Source organism: Embiotoca jacksoni, unplaced genomic scaffold (assembly GCF_022577435.1).
Source record: "Embiotoca jacksoni isolate LCO1_2020_lvr unplaced genomic scaffold, fEmbJac1.0.p SCAF_15, whole genome shotgun sequence".
NCBI classification, from domain to species: Eukaryota; Metazoa; Chordata; class Actinopteri; family Embiotocidae; genus Embiotoca; species Embiotoca jacksoni.
In genome coordinates, this window is record NW_027185285.1 from 11,769,380 (window position 1) to 11,785,272 (window position 15,893).

Sequence of the window (15,893 nt, forward strand, 5' to 3'; positions counted from 1 at the left end):
ACGAATGAGGATAATGGAGGCCGCCTGACCAGCAGCATGCCGCAGAGACACGGGTATTCAATCTAGCGACGGTCATGTGACGTTAACAATGCTATTTCTGAGTACGGGAAACCAGTTTCAGTTGTAAACACGTCTTGTTTTAGTGTTTTCACAAAGTTAAGACGCTTCCTAAAGGTTATAATTGGAATCTTAAGGGTTCACATTTTATTTGTCACAGTCCCTTGCCAGACGGGGAGCAGCAGGAGGGGGAAATAAAGAGTGCTGACTGGTGCTGACCTCGGCAAGGCTTGAATAATATTACCAACAAAACTGTGTGCATTTATCCTTCGACTGTTCTGAGGTGAGCACACTGTAATTGGCCTGGGCTATAGTCCAAACAGCTCAGGGGTGATCCATATCTCTGAAGGCACGCCGAAGTCAAGATGGTGCAGAACTAATAGGCAAACCGTGGGTTACTTTGTGTGGACGCTGCAAATGTTAATGCCATCATTTACAAAGGTTTTCAGGGAACCCAAAACACTTAACTTTAAAAGTTTAAGTATTGGTTCTTTTTCTGGCATTGCACAAACGGCTTGGACATCCTTTTATTATTTATAATGTAAACCCTGCCTCTGGGAGTGCAGATAACACTATAGGGGTATTATTTGACATTATTTCTCATTGTAATTATTTATCTCGTCAGTATTCTGCTCGCTACACTACCACCTAGTGATGATAGCACACAATTACTGCTCCCTCCCTCCAAGTTGACTGCCTTGATGAATAATATGATTTTTTTTTTTTTGTCTCCTAGAATAGTATTGCAGCCTATGATAATGAAGCAGGAAGAACTGAAACAATAAATAATAAGATGAAAGCCAAAAGTACGCAACAATATATCCATATCTTTTATTGTTGGCTGAGGATGAACAAAGTACTGATGATGCAATCACCATATAGGAAGGACCACACAGTAAGTAACTTTGGCTACAGTAAAGTGGTAGAACTTACACAGTGCAAAATGCTTGGCTAAGAGCTTACAATGTAACATATCGTACACTGTAAATATACACCGCTTGTACAACATATTCACAGGAGGAGCGGGACTCGACGACTCCGGATGAATGTTTGAAATATCCTCATATCAAATTTTTAAAGTCATGCTTGTCACACTAAGTGCTGCGGTAGCCTACATCACTAGATGAAGCACAGAGTCGGTAAAACATAGAAGGAGCAGTGTCAGGGTTTCTTTTATAGGCTACATCGTTGGTAGAAAATTAAAGTTTGCAGCATGGCAGTGGTATCGGTCACATATTACATATGCTTTTATTTGTACCTTTCAGAGTGTGGACGTTCAGGCTGCGAATCTTCTTATTTTTTCGCCCCCCACTTATTTTCTTTCATTTTTTGCAGTTGTAGAGGAAGGGGGATGTGATGTCATACCAGAAATTCACATGTTCAAGCAAGAGTCAGAGGAGTAAGAAGTGAGGTTGCCTTCAACTCTATAGGCACTCATTTATCAGCATGCGGTGTCTTTACATGCCTCTGACAGCAGAATATATATATATCTATATGTGTTTTTTTTTTTGTTGTTTTTTTAAACATCACTGCTGATGTCATAAACGGATGTCTCAAAGATGTAGAAAAAGGTAACAGGTAGTAAAAGCCCTGTGTGAGCTCGAATGGTTCATGAGGTTATGTTGTTTCTGTAGCATGCGAAAGCTTGATGTAGCCTATAGGATACTGCCCCGCTGCTGCAGGGCCGTACTCCCACTCTCACGCTTTGATGCTGAGGCACGTAGCTGAATCTGCCTTGTCGATAAATGTGCGCTGGATGCATGACCATAAACAGCGAAGCAGAGCCAGCCCGAGCTGCTCCACAGGGATCTGAGACTGCACATCATTACGATACAGCCTCCGAACGGTTTTCACAGCTCCTCTTGAGCACCAATGCCACAGCAGAGGTGCGCTAAAAATACTTATTTTCTGCTTTAGATGGATTCACTGAAGCAGAAGTCAACCAAAGGGACCAGCTACAACCAAAGTGCAAAGACTTACTCCCCTTAAAATGAACAGAAATACTTACAGAGAGACCCCAATTTGAATTAATTTGTGACTCACGTCCGCACTTCAGCAATCAGCATGAATCAGCATTTCTGTAAATGTGCCAGATTTTGCCCCGAAGGAATCAATTCAACTCTGACTCCCCGAGCTGAGCCTCAAATTTTAATGAAGACAATTTTGGATTCAATCATGTGAAAGATCAGAGAGTTACGTCATGTTTCACGTCTGAAGGTCTACTTTTTAAAACACTGGATTGCACAAACAACTCGAGTCTATAGTGTGTTTACTTTTTGACACATATTTCAGCACATTTTGTCCTTTGTCACACTGTGCATTTGGTATTAGTCATTAGTATTCTGCTTTAAATTCAACAATTGATTTCAAATCCTTAGTCCTGGCAACTAGTGCAGAACAGGCAATACACATTGTGCCGGGATCAGACTACACAATATATTTGTCTGTCACGATGGTAACTGTCTCAGATGTGCTTGTCGGGGGACTGGCCACGCTTTAAGTATGACAAATGATCTTTCACGTTGGTGCATGAGTTATTGGGTCAAGAAGTTGTCAATCATGGCTACGGAGGCACTGTGTGTGACGCTACTGGTCCTTTTTCCATGTTTACAAATGCGCACCAGAGAGCCCTCTGTCATCCCATTGGTTGACGTCAAGGAACACATCGTAGGATAGGTCAAACTAGGCAAGTAAAAACTAAAAAACTCTGACATGCTAGATTTTTTGTCGAGGTATCTGGGACACCACATGGCTGTTCTTTAATAATGTCACATTACACAGCTTGTTTGTTGTTCTCGATGTTTATATTTGGGCCCAACACTGGACATTTGTTGGCCATGGCTAAATTGTGTTAAAAACGGTCTGAATTCATGTAGTCTGAACCCAGCACAACTCTGCCAGTGGGAGACTGACTTCATGCAGACATGATCCTACTCTTAAATCTGACTGGTCATTGCAGTTTAGTTCTTAATCATGTACCTTTCAGGTTTTGACTTTACACCTTTATCTTGTAATTCAAAGTGTCTCAGAGCGGACTGATCGTACAATGATATTGGGACACAGGCTCTTTAGCAGCAGCTGATTTTCTGTGGACATGCTCATGGGCTCAACAGGTATCGATCTCTGGTAACTTGAAGCAGAATGTGTCTCCTTTAATCTCAGACATGGTCTTAGTCGTTCACTGAGCTTTACCCAGTTTGACCCTTTCATTTCTAACAAAGAGCGAACGAGACTCCTATTTCAAAAACCCTTTGTTTTCCCTGAAAGTCTTCAGAGTTAGAGAAGGATATCTAGATGAGTTTTAGGTTACATGAGGTGATGTTCGGGCCCATTGAAGGCTCCAGAATAAGGACAAAGAGACGGACAGCTTTCCCTTGAGTGCAGTCTTGTCACTGTAGCTGGCATCCTCGACAGTCGTCCTCAGGTTCTGTGTTGTCAGAAGAGTAGGAGCTCTCCTCGCTCACTGTCAAATGCAACATAATATGATTAGTGTGTACAACTTTGTTGAGTAGATACACAAACTTCAGCCTTGTAATTATGTTCATAAACTAAATAACAATTCATTTTACAACAGAAGTATGACTTACACCACTCGGTCTGTATGGGGAGGAAGGCCTTGTCACCGTTCTCCCTGATCATCTCCTCGATCTTATCCAGTAGCACAGACACACTCCTGTCCTTGCCTGGTGTCTTACTGTCCAGGACGTGGTAATAGTTCCCACAGTACTCCAGCAGTCTTTGCAGCTCCCGCCCGCCTCTGAGGATGTGCTCCTCGATGGGCGTGCGTCCCAGCCAGTCACCGCAGCTGAACAGCACCATGGTGTGGAGGCACGCGCTGTCCCCAAACAGAGTCTCTATGTGCGCCAGGAGGGTTCGCCTCTTCCTGGCGGTGAGCGACGAGACCACGGGAAGGACCAGCAGCAGGGTGTGAGGTCCGGGGCGGAGGAGGGCAGCCCCGCGCTGGGACTCCTGGCGGATGCGCTTCGGGGTTCGCCTCACCGAGAACCAGTCCCAGCCCGGGGTGTCGACGATGGTGACCCGACGACCGGACACAAGCGCCTGCCTTCTAAGGCACAGCTCTGTTTCCTGGCCCGATTCGAAGAAGCGACGGCCCAGGATGGAGTTCCCCACCGAGCTCTTTCCAGTGCCCTTCCAGCCCAACAGCAGCAACCTCAGCTCTGAGCAGAAAAACAAAGAGGAAGAGATGAAGAGTGTAAAGTAAAGTAAACGTTAGGACTGAGAAGCTTGTTTTCCCAGGAACAGCATTACAATACTTGTGCGTTCAACTCTCTCCTTCACTACGTCACTCACCCACTTACACACTCCAGTACACACACACACACACACACACGCACACGCACACGCACACGCACAGCGCCATCATACCTCTGGGAGGTCCTCCGATCATCTGCTCCCTCTGTCTCGCATGCTCCTCCATCCTCATCCTCTCTTCCTCCAGAGCTCTCCTGGCCTGTTCTTCCTCCAGTAAAATCAACTCATTCACCTCAAAGTACCAGCCTGCAAGAAAGCAGCGATCAATTATTCACTAAACTGCTCTCTAACACAACGGGTGTACTGATTCATAATGTAACAATCATAAGCTACACAGGTACATGGAGTTTTGTAATGTTGTGTTATGTAATGCTTACTTAAAAATATCTTGAGAAATAAATAAAGTATGACCAAAATATACAAATATGGACAAAATAAGAAATCCAGCCACACCTTGATTATCAGTGATCATTTCCTCCACCTTTTCCATCAGCTCGGGTACCTGTGTGTTTTCCTCCGTTTCTTTCCGAGAGTTATCAAAGGCATGGTACCTGCAGTGGTGGGAAAACATCTTCACTAAATTTACACAAACTGTTCACATTTACATGTAAAGTTCAGAAAACAGTTTTATAAGGTTGTCTGCGTCTCTGAAGGGAGCTTTTCCCAAAATCTGGAAGAGAAAAAGAACCCTGATGATGTCATAGTGATGTCATCAGGGTATTTCGGCTGATGCTTAAGACACACAATTTTGAACATAAAGCCAAACATTCTCAACTTGAAAATATATAAATAGGGTTTTTTGGCCTCGAACCACATGAAGAACTAAAACTTAGACCTCTGCAACGTTGATTTTTGACTACAAGCAAGACTTGATGGTTTAAAAGTGGTCAAATGGTTACAGATGGGGAAGTCAACCTTCAGCTGTTATAGCAGTGCACTCCTATTACGTACTGGACTCACAATGGGAAATTTGGAGAAGAAGACCAAAAGTCCAAACAGTTTGGCCGAAGATTTGGGTGCGTTGTGTAAGTAGCGGCTAATGTAGCTTGGAGCTGCTAGCCTCAAAAAGACAGGAAGATTGGGCTACAGAGCTCTGGTAAGCTCTTTCAGCTTCAATCCCCCAGATTTTCCACATGTTGTTTTTTAGACCCAACTGACACTGACAGAAATGACATCACTTGAGGCAATCTGATCAGTTGCCTCATATGATGTCACTTGAGGCGGGATCAGATTTCACGCAGCTCGTTCTCGAGCCACAAAAGGTTTGATACATCTTTTCTCACACTTGCGCTTATCAAGACCTAAAAACAAACTTGAGACGTATAAAATCTGTGGAAATGCTCTTTGCGTTGATAAACTGGTAAACTGCTGGTTCGCTGTTGTCCCAACCAAAAGATTGAGTTGAATTACACAGTACCAACGTAGACTTCACACAGACAGATTGGTGTTCGTTTGTTTACATCAGGCTTTTGAGAAATCGGACAGACAAAAAAAACAAACAAAGGGCAAGCGAGCAGACAATCGTACCTGCTTCCACATCTCTCCACCAGCCACTGCAGGGCCTCTCCAGTGTTCGCTATGTGCTCCTCAATAAAGACACCTTTGGGCAGCTTGTCCACCCCAGTAAAGAGGACCATGGAGTACCTCCAGGTGCCTCCACCCAGGGCCCCCAGCTGCTCCTCTGCGGCCCTCCTGTGGGTGTCAGTGAACGGCTGTGTGACCGACACCACCAGCAGGATAGTGTGGGGCCCGGGAGGGCAGAGGATGGCCCCCATGCACGGCCCCTCGCTGTCCAGGCTCGTCGTGGGCCGCGGCTGGGTGTCCGACTCTGCGCCGGCATCGTCGTTGTTGTCAGCCTCGGCGTCGTCCTCCTCCTGGTCGGCGGGGATGGCCCACGGCGGGGTGTCCACCACGGTGACCCGCCGGCCGTAGATCTCCGTCTGGCCCACGTTGCTGTGAGTGGTCTCTGTCCCGGCATCAAAGACCTCGTCCCCCAGAATGGTGTTGGCAGTGGAGGTTTTACCGGACTGTGGCCCCCCCAGGAGCAGCAGCCTGCGCTCAGGGGGGTGGCGGCCCCTGGGGTCCCCTGTCGTAACACAGAAAGATCAGACCTGACTTTCCCTCCAGGACGGTTTTTGTTGTAAATCTTCTAATGCGACCTGAAGCACAGCAGGTGGTCCTCAGAGGAAATGATCTTCAATCTGTCTTAACCCTCGTTCTCTCTCTAAAGTACTGTCTTCATCGTGCCGTCTGGAGACGGATGAACTTCTGTGTTCTTCCCACTGCGATACACACTCCTCTCCTCCTCTCATTACTGCTGTACCCTCTTCTTATCTAAACTCCTTGCTACCTTACACCTCTTCTCCTTTACTGCCTCCTCTTCCATTCATGTCTTTATCCCCGTCTCTCTCCCCCCTCACTTCCTTCTCCGCATGCCTCCTCTTTGTTATCATCAGTCCGTAGCCTTTGGAAAAAAATTGGGTCATAGAAGAGGAACCCTGGCCTCCTTCCAGACAGAGTGGCATGTGGACAAAATATGATCTACTCGGAGTAAAAGTTACAAGGGGAGGTTGGTAAAATTAATATTCAAAGGGTGGCAAGAGGAGCGGCGCGTACCTCGTAACGATGACAGGGCGGACAGTGGGGAGGGGGGGGGAGGGGGTGAGGAACACAAGGAAGTTTATTGATTTATCCCTGTTACTTACTGCTGCTGAGACTTTCCATGTGTGTTGTTAATCACAGGAAGTTGACTCCAGCAACAGTTTCCCACTACAGTGGATGTAATGATGCTGAGTCCCCCCCCCCCCCCCCCCCCGCCCCAACCCCTGGATGCTGTGATTAAAATGAATGGTGATGTTGTGAAACCTGCGCTGAGGTGTGCAGCAGAGGATAAAAGCCCACTCACCAGTGTCAGAAGCAGAGGACACAGCAGCCATCTTGTGTGTAGAACCCCTGGCTTCCTCCTCCTCAGCCCCCCTCCTCCTTCTCCTTCTCGCCTCCACGGTGGATTCCTTTTTCTTGCTTCTTCAGAAGGCGACGGATCCTGCGCGGCGTGCTGAAGGCTGGCAGCTCGATTGCTTCTTGTCTCTCTCTTTCACTCTAACCCTCATTCTACTGCAGTGTAACGCACTCTAACCTCAGTTTCCTATGTCTGCCCCTGCCATACCTCCTCTGCCATTCAACCCTCTCCCTCTCCTCTGTGTAATCTATTCCCCTCCACACCCCCTTCACCTCACTGTGGCTCTCGTCCGTCCTCTCCTCTGTATCCTCTCTCCTCCTTCCCTCGTCGTCCAGCGCTCCCTCCTTTGTCTTATTTATCTGTCCGAGCAGAGGGGAAAGATTGTGCAATGCAGGAGACTGGAAGCCAAATCCACCCCTGCAGCAGCAGCTACAGGAAGAAGTCTAGTCATTTTTTTTTTGTTTTTTTAAGGCCAAACAGAGGAAGCTGTTCCTCCCACTTGCTGGGATCACACAGCAGCAGCAGCAGTAGTGTGGCACTGTATGCAGACTGCAGTCAGGAGGACAGATAGAAAGATGGATAGACAGAGATAGGGAGCTAGACAGAGAGGGGGCACTCTGTTCTCTTTTTCCAGCTGGATGTATTCCCCAGCTGCTGCATTACGCACGAACACAACCATATATGTGATGCCTGCAGACATAGAAATATTGTGATGCAGGAGGGGGGGGGGGGGGACGTATGCTGCATGAATAAATTTAAATATTGATATAAGGCTTACATAATACATAAAAGATCCTATGAATAGTAAATCACTGTATCTATTTGTTTGGCATTCAAAGCACTGTCATGTTAGTGTGGACAAATTCTGAAGGATACGTCATGTGTGGCAGGAAAAAAACAACAACATGCAAAGTGTCTTAGCTCATCCTTGGCTCCTTCACAGATGAGTAATGTGCGCCAGCTACTGTACATGGCGAGATGCATTCAAGGACCCAAGGGAAATTACGCAAGACAAATATATTTTAAAAATAAAAGAATAAAAACACCAGCTTGGAGCATTTTGAGGAAGAAAATAACATTATCTGATACATTTTAAAAGTTTAGCCTGCAGTACTTTCCTGTATTGTAGCCGTGTTCCAACTATTTTGAATTAGACGCACTCAAATGAGCGCTGCCTTCTGCCGTACGTCGTTACAAGTGTCCCACTCAGACCGCGCGCCGTATGTCGTCCATAACTGTCGTAAAAAAAAAAAAAAAAAAAAAGCTTTCCCTGTCCATGTGATGGTACAAGCTGAAGTCGGCTGCTAGGAGGCTAGTAGTGTGTGTGTGTGTCGAAAGGTACAGAGCAAACATCTGTGTTAGCTCAAACAACCTCGTCTCAGAAACATGGACGGGGCCGACGAGTTCATGAAATATCGCTCACCGCTGGTGTCCAGATATGCCAGCAAGGAAATGGCCTATAACTTCAGTGACAGGAAGAAATTCACAACCTGGAGGAAGCTGTGGATCTACCTGGCTAAAGCTGAGAAGGTTTGTCACACTAGCGCGGAGGTGCAAACCCAGTCAGTGCTTTTATTGCATTTATCCGCGCATTTTTTTTTTTTAGTATCAAACTCTTGAGAAATCTTCTGGACTAAAGTTAGAGAGCTTCAGAGAGCACGATCAAGTTTCCTGCTCTAAATATAGGTGGTTTTTTTTTTTTTGAAGGAGGACCAGAGCAGCACTTCGGAGCTGTCTGCATAGTTGTCAGGTCCTGACTGAGCAGCTGTGTCACAACAAGCAGAAATAGTATGAAGTAACAACTTCAGGCCAAAAAGAGGTTGCATTTCATTCATTATTTTAGACCAAATATAATTCTTTAAACTTTTTAGAACTTTTATTTACAAACTTTTGAATCACCGTGTTTGACTTTTTAAATGCAATTGGGATATTTTCCCATAAATATTCACTCATAAATAAAGAATACCATTACAACGAGAGGATCAGTTACTGTATGTTTGAAACTCATACCCTAGTTCACCAAGATAACAAATAATAAGCTACTTGACTCCAAAACTGCATCAGGCCTCCACCTCATAAATGTTTGTTTTATTGAATGATTTGAAGGTTATTTTCACCGAATTGCTTTTGTTTCAACAGATAAAAGTTACAAATTTAGATTAGCATTTTCAAGGGGACAGCTTTAAAGTTGTTGAAGGGATAACCCAAGATATTTACATGCTACTACTACTTATTAAGCTTCTTTTATATGAACAATAACAAATTGATACTCGGCACACAGCATAGTCAACCAGCAGCTCCCGAGCCACCGGTTGGAAACCCCTGCCACAGTGTGGAAAAGACAAACCGGGAAACTTGTGCCATATCACGACATCCAACGTCTGAGACGATATCTCTGTCATGATATCACCATGACATCCATATATTTCCCAGCCTTACTTCAAATGTCTGGATTTGTCTTGTGGCAAAGAGTCCAAAACTTTTAATTTTTTTGTCTATTTGAGATGATATAAAATACAGAAAAAAGAGAATTCCTCACACTGGAGAAAGTGGAACTAAGAAATATTTGATGGCTAAGAACAACTTTAGGTAATTTACATAACCCCGGTTCTCTGAGTAGCATGCGTTATTGTCTCGCATTGGGAAGCGCCCTCTGCGTGTCCTCATCAGAAGCTCCTCTTACACTCTACCAGTCAGGATTGGCTACTACAATTTAAAATACATATCTGTTGCTTCGAACATTGTTTGGCTGCTCATCATAAGTCTGTAATTACAGCCTCTAAATAATAAGAAGCGACATAACAGCACTTTTGACATTTAGCTCCTGAACCATCCAGCTATTTGATCCCTTGAAGGTCCCCCGGCCCATCGCGTGGCTCAAAATGTTAGAGTCAAGGTTTATATATGAGAAAGAAACCAATAAATCAGTCAGTTGCTGGTGATTTCAACAGATTAACATTTGCTGACGTTATCACGGAGGCATCACAAGTGCCCGAACATTCTGCAGATCCTGTAATTTCATCATTTGTCTCATTAAAGAGGCCGACGGAGAAGTTAACTGGTGGCAGGGCCTGTCTCACATGACTCCCCTCACATGAGCAGTCACACACACACTAATCGGAACGGACCAGAGCCGTCTTTGATAGTTTTCTGGACTATGAGATGTCCTTCGGGGGTTAGCTTACGGTCCCTCTGTGCAGGGGAAGTTAGACCAGTTGCTGCTACTGTGTGTAAATAGCAGAGAATGTCACAGTACAAGAGACAGGCCTATAAAAGCCTGCTTTCTGCTGGTTCTAGCCTCGCCCAGCTGAAGTTCTGCAGCCTTTATGATGTTTTACCCTCAAAAATATTTATATTTTCTGAACTGAGATATCTTGTGTTGAGTCCCTATTTGCATTGAGCCGGCCTGCTTGCAGTCTGACCCCCCGATCCACCAAGGGTTGACGTTTAGGTCCTCAACTGTATTGCAGTGCTGAGGGACTTTGGTACTTTTGTGATTGAACCCAGTTTCTCATTTAGCCCATTCTGTAGTCCTGTCGTGATCACATGACCGCTGTATCCCAAAAGAAAAAAAAAAGTCCCAATCTAATTAGGATATTGAGTCTCCTCATGAGAACAACACATGTCTGTCAAAACTGTGGAAAAGACAGACAAGGTCACCTATGGCAACAATGTGCTGTTTGTTCTCAGCTCAACCAAATGATGTTGAAAACATTTAAAGGTTCAGTTTGTAGGATTTAGAGGCTGACCAGTATTGGATTTTTTTTTTTTGCAGATATTAGGAAGTTACACATTTTTTTGATTTTCCTACATTCTACCAAATATAACTTGATAGAAGAGCCAACACTACAAAAAAAAAGCATATCCAAATGATTGAAGTATTTAAAAAAAAAATATATATAAACATGGAAACATTCACTTTTTTAATCAACTCACTTGTGAAAATTGATTTTCTTTTGTTGAAATTACAGTTCATTAAATATTTTGGAATATATGACTGTTGTTAGGGCAAAACCCGATATTGGACGACATGATATTAGGCTCTAGAACATTTTGATGTCAACATTAACAAGTTGAGCATTCAAATTATTTTCTAATGTTTTGCAAGCCATATGATTAATTGAAAACATAATCAGCATCTTAAGTAACTTTTACAATAATTATTAGTTGAACTTGCAACCCTGGAAATACTTAAACATGCCTACTGTACCAATGGCCAGACGCACTGAGTTCTTTTTTTTTTTTTTTAAGATTAAATTGTAACTTCACACATTCGCTTGTATTGATTCTTCCTCTGTCTCACCGTCTCTGTGTCTTCATCGTTGTCTTCCTCAGGCGTTGGGTCTGCCCATCATGGACAACCAGATTCTGGAGATGGAGAGTCACGCGCAGGACATTGACTTCGCCATGGCGGCCGAAGAAGAGCGCAAGCTCAGGCACGATGTCATGGCTCATGTCCACACCTTCGCTCACTGCTGCCCAACTGCTGCTCCCATCATCCACCTGGGAGCCACCTCCTGCTACGTGGGAGACAACACTGTAAGTATGATTGTTTGTTTGATTACAAAATCGATTGTATAATCTCAGTAGTTCTAAGGAACGATCGCTAGCTGTTTGCCTTTGAGGACACAATTCCGATCTTGAAGATAGAATTGTACTATTCTCCAGGACAAAGTGCTTTGCTTTCAAAGTTTTTCACGTTGTGTTGTTTTTCTTCCTCAGGATCTCATTATGTTGCGCGATGGCTTCGACATCCTTTTGCCGAAGGTGAGGCTCAGCTGTTTGCCGGAAAACATACACACCCACCCAGTTGTGCATCTGTTAAGTCAGATCTGTTCTGTTCTGTTTGGAAGCCTCAGCTGTTTATCAAGTCAACAATGTAGAAATAATAACCAGAGTAATTTAATGTTCACTTTCTTTACTCTGCACATAGAATACAAACTGAACATAAACTTAACATGCTCGGGTTGTATGGGTATTATGTAATAAGTCAGTGTTAAAACTCTTCGTTCTTTTTCTTACAGCTGGCGAGAGTCATTGACAGGCTGGCAAACTTTGCAGAGAAATACGCTGACCTCCCCACGCTTGGCTTCACACACTACCAGTGAGTCTGAATACAGCTGCATCGCCATATATGCAGTGTTTCCATATGACTTTACCTAGCACTCCATTGCTGCCTGATTCTTTTGTTGGATCCCTACAGCACTATAAACGCTGTCACTGACTGACCCGTGGATTCCCATGTGCCTGGGACTCTCACATCTTCTTTCTCATAATTATGTCATATCTAGAACTTGCGTGTCTCCACCGAGGGCCACTAGGGTTTGGCTCCAAAAACCCTCTGGCTCCAATAGACTCCCATTCAACTTCTCTCATGAAATCCGAAGTCAATATGGTGTCACATGCTAAATTTGCTCCTTCTGATCAGTGTTCTGGAAATCCATCTAAAAATAAGTCCTTAATTACTTTGATATTAGGCCTCAAAGATTGATATATTTAGGGGTGTGTCTGTGTGACTGACAGACCTGTGATGCAGTCAAGTTTCCACTATAGGCGTCTTCAGTTTCCCAGTCAGATCGAGTCATATCCACCGCTCGCTCCTCCCCAGCTCGTACAAATATGGTCACCGCTGGCTCCAAAATAGCAAGATGGCGACGGCAGAAATGGCGATATCAAGGCCTCAGAACAGCAGTTCACAAACCACTGGGTGATGTCACGGAAGGTTTTGACCCAGTCTTGTTCTAAAAAACATCTTCCCTGTCTCCTGTCTCACCCACCGGGCCACTTTCCTGCTCTCTTCACAGGCCCGCCCAGTTAACCACGGTGGGGAAGCGAGCGTGTCTATGGCTGCAGGACTTGGTCATGGACATGAGGAACCTGCAGCGAGCCCGCGATGACATACGTTTCCGGGGGGTCAAGGGGACCACTGGCACCCAGGCAAGCTTCCTGCAGCTCTTCCAGGGGGACCATGACAAGGTATAAAAAAAAAATCATCAGGTAATAAATTAGCATGTAAGTGATGACAGCAATGAGAATATTTGTATTGTCATGGATTTAAATGTGTCTGTTCTCATTTTCTGCCATCAGGTAGAAGATCTTGACAGGATGGTGACAGAAATGTCCGGCTTCAAAAAGTAAGTTACTCCGATATTCAGTGAAGCCATAATAATGGAAGAAGTGTGTTTTTAATTTTTTTAAATTTTATAACACAAGTAGGAAGGATTTGAAATCCAGTCTGTAGCAAAGTTTCTGTATAAACAGTTAAAAACCTGCTTCAAAATAAGGGTGGAGGTGTTTTAACAGGCTACAGGGACTGGCTTTGTTAGAAGCCCTCTTAATATTGTTCCTGTCTTCACCCAGAGCCTACCTCGTGACTGGACAGACGTACAGCCGTAAGGTGGACGTAGACTGTGTGTCCACCTTGGCTAGTTTGGGAGCTACCGTTCACAAGGTGAGCTGGAGACGCAGAGAAATGTCTCCATCTAGTGGTAAACCTCCTCCTTTAACCTAAATTTAACATTAAACGTGAACATGTCCCCTTTACTTTGTCACTCTGTACAGATCTGTACAGACATCCGCCTGCTGGCCAACCTGAAGGAGATCGAAGAGCCTTTCGAGAAGGAGCAGATCGGTTCGTTCACTCAGTACTTGCGTCGCACTGTGAAATTCAAAAGCTTTAAACAGTGTAACTCGTGCCTCAGCATGAAGCTGCCTTCCCCCCTCCAGGTTCCAGTGCCATGCCCTACAAGAGGAACCCCATGCGCTCAGAGCGTTGCTGTAGCTTGGCCCGACACCTGGTGGCGCTGGTGGCCGACCCGCTGCAGACGGCCTCGGTCCAGTGGCTGGAGAGGACGCTGGACGACAGCGCCAACAGGTCAGCCAACCCCAGAGAAAACATTTTCATTGTACTTTACGTTAATATGGTGTCATGGATGTCACATTCAATTCAGAAATATGCAATAATGTCCAGTAGTACACAGTATGAACCATTTCAAATAGCTAAGATGTGATTTGACTGAGAGTATGCTGAGGCTTCTTTCTCTTGGTTCTCCCCCTCTACATATTTACTCCTTTCACCCCCCCGTGCTCGTGTGCAGGAGGATCTCCCTGCCCGAGTCCTTCCTCACAGCCGACATCATCCTCAGCACCCTGCAGAACATCACAGAGGGTCTGGTGGTCTACCCCAAAGTCATCGAGAGACACATCCGCCACGAGCTGCCCTTCATGGCCACGGAGAACATCATCATGGCCATGGTGAAGGCTGGAGGAAACAGACAGGTAGGAGACAGAGCTGAGGGAGGGACACTGCTCGGTGAGAAAGTCAGAATCGACACGATGACCAATATTTGAATTTAAAGGGATAATCGATTTGTTCTTTTATTAAAAGAGAGACGCAGCCAGATATATAGGTAGGTTTTGTGTTCAGCCTTGAGTGACTGCTCTGTAAAAAGTAGTTTTTGAGCTTTAACTATGTTCCTGAATAATTAATGTCTTCTTGTCTCAGTTGTGAGTCTGACTAGAAATAAACAAACATGACTTGGCAAACTGCCAAAATGAGGCCAAAATCTGACTGGCAAGGCTAATACATAAATTATAGTATAGAGCGCCACCAGGTGAAGAAGTAAAGGTGTCACAACTATGTTTGAACACTAGATCAGTTGTATAAAGTCAGCTACATCTGTGTGAGTGTAGTTACACTTTCTGTTATTTGTGAGTCTCCATCATTTTTTTTCTTTTCTGCATCTCTCCTTTAGGACTGCCACGAGAAGATCCGTGTCCTGTCCCAGGAGGCAGCAGCTGTTGTCAAACAGGAAGGTGGCGACAACGACCTGCTGGCCAGAGTCCAGCGGGACTCCTACTTTGCTCCCATCCTGGCGCAGCTGGACGCCCTGCTGGAGCCCAAGACCTTTATTGGCCGTGCTCCACAGCAGGTACAACACAAACAATAATTACAATAGTTCATGCAAATTCAACCTGTCTCTGTAATATTTGGGAGAGCTTGCAATTTTACAAAATTCGGGATGCTACAGTTACGCACTATCGCCTCCTAGTGTACAAAGCGTAAATAAAAGATGGGATTTCATTCTTTCAAATCACATCTTTACAGCTGCGGAAACTAATATTGCGTAACATTTCCTTTTGTTGTTCTTCCCCGCCCCCCTCCGCTCCAGGTAGCCAGGTTCCTGTCTGAAGAAGTGCGCCCCCTGCTGGAGCCTTACAAGGCTAAGATGGATGTAAAGATTGAGCTTGAGCTTTAAAGCTCACACATGCCTGCCGACCCACACTGACATGCGCACAGGCTAAGAGGAAAAGACTTCATCGTAGTGTTTGGCCACGGTGAACACTGCGATACATGTCAATAAAGAAAATTGTTGAATTCCGTTCTTTTTATTTTAGTGTTTATATTTCTGCCTGCTGCATCTGGAACCGAAGATAGTGTTCATACTCAAAACAGTACAGTACATAGTGTTACATTTTTAAATGACGTATAACTAAAACAAACATTGATTAATAATACTGTAGTGGTTAAATTATTATAGTAACTCTTTGTTGACAAAAACCAAAGGTTATATGTGCTTCATGGGCTTTTACAACAGGTATTTTT

General features: G+C 44.6%; 2 protein-coding genes across 2 annotated transcripts; one reads left to right on the forward strand and one right to left on the reverse strand.

The window, feature by feature from the left end:
• Positions 1 to 864: 864 nt before the first annotated feature.
• On the reverse strand, positions 865 to 8,462 carry LOC138198299 (GTPase IMAP family member 8). The gene is made up of 6 exons (XM_069149642.1): positions 7,235 to 8,462; positions 5,857 to 6,415; positions 4,783 to 4,880; positions 4,444 to 4,575; positions 3,645 to 4,235; positions 865 to 3,520 (listed from the first exon to the last, which is right to left on the reverse strand). Exons 1-6 carry the CDS (start codon positions 7,263 to 7,265, stop codon positions 3,447 to 3,449), a joined length of 1,485 nt encoding a protein of 494 aa, XP_069005743.1. The 5' UTR covers positions 7,266 to 8,462; the 3' UTR covers positions 865 to 3,446.
• Positions 8,463 to 8,556: 94 nt separating this feature from the next.
• On the forward strand, positions 8,557 to 15,669 carry adsl (adenylosuccinate lyase). The gene is made up of 12 exons (XM_069149644.1): positions 8,557 to 8,818; positions 11,624 to 11,827; positions 12,011 to 12,055; positions 12,313 to 12,392; positions 13,093 to 13,264; positions 13,376 to 13,422; positions 13,649 to 13,739; positions 13,850 to 13,919; positions 14,015 to 14,162; positions 14,386 to 14,566; positions 15,043 to 15,219; positions 15,460 to 15,669. The coding sequence occupies exons 1-12, from the start codon at positions 8,675 to 8,677 to the stop codon at positions 15,544 to 15,546; spliced, it is 1,446 nt and encodes a 481-aa protein (XP_069005745.1). The 5' UTR covers positions 8,557 to 8,674; the 3' UTR covers positions 15,547 to 15,669.
• Positions 15,670 to 15,893: the final 224 nt, after the last annotated feature.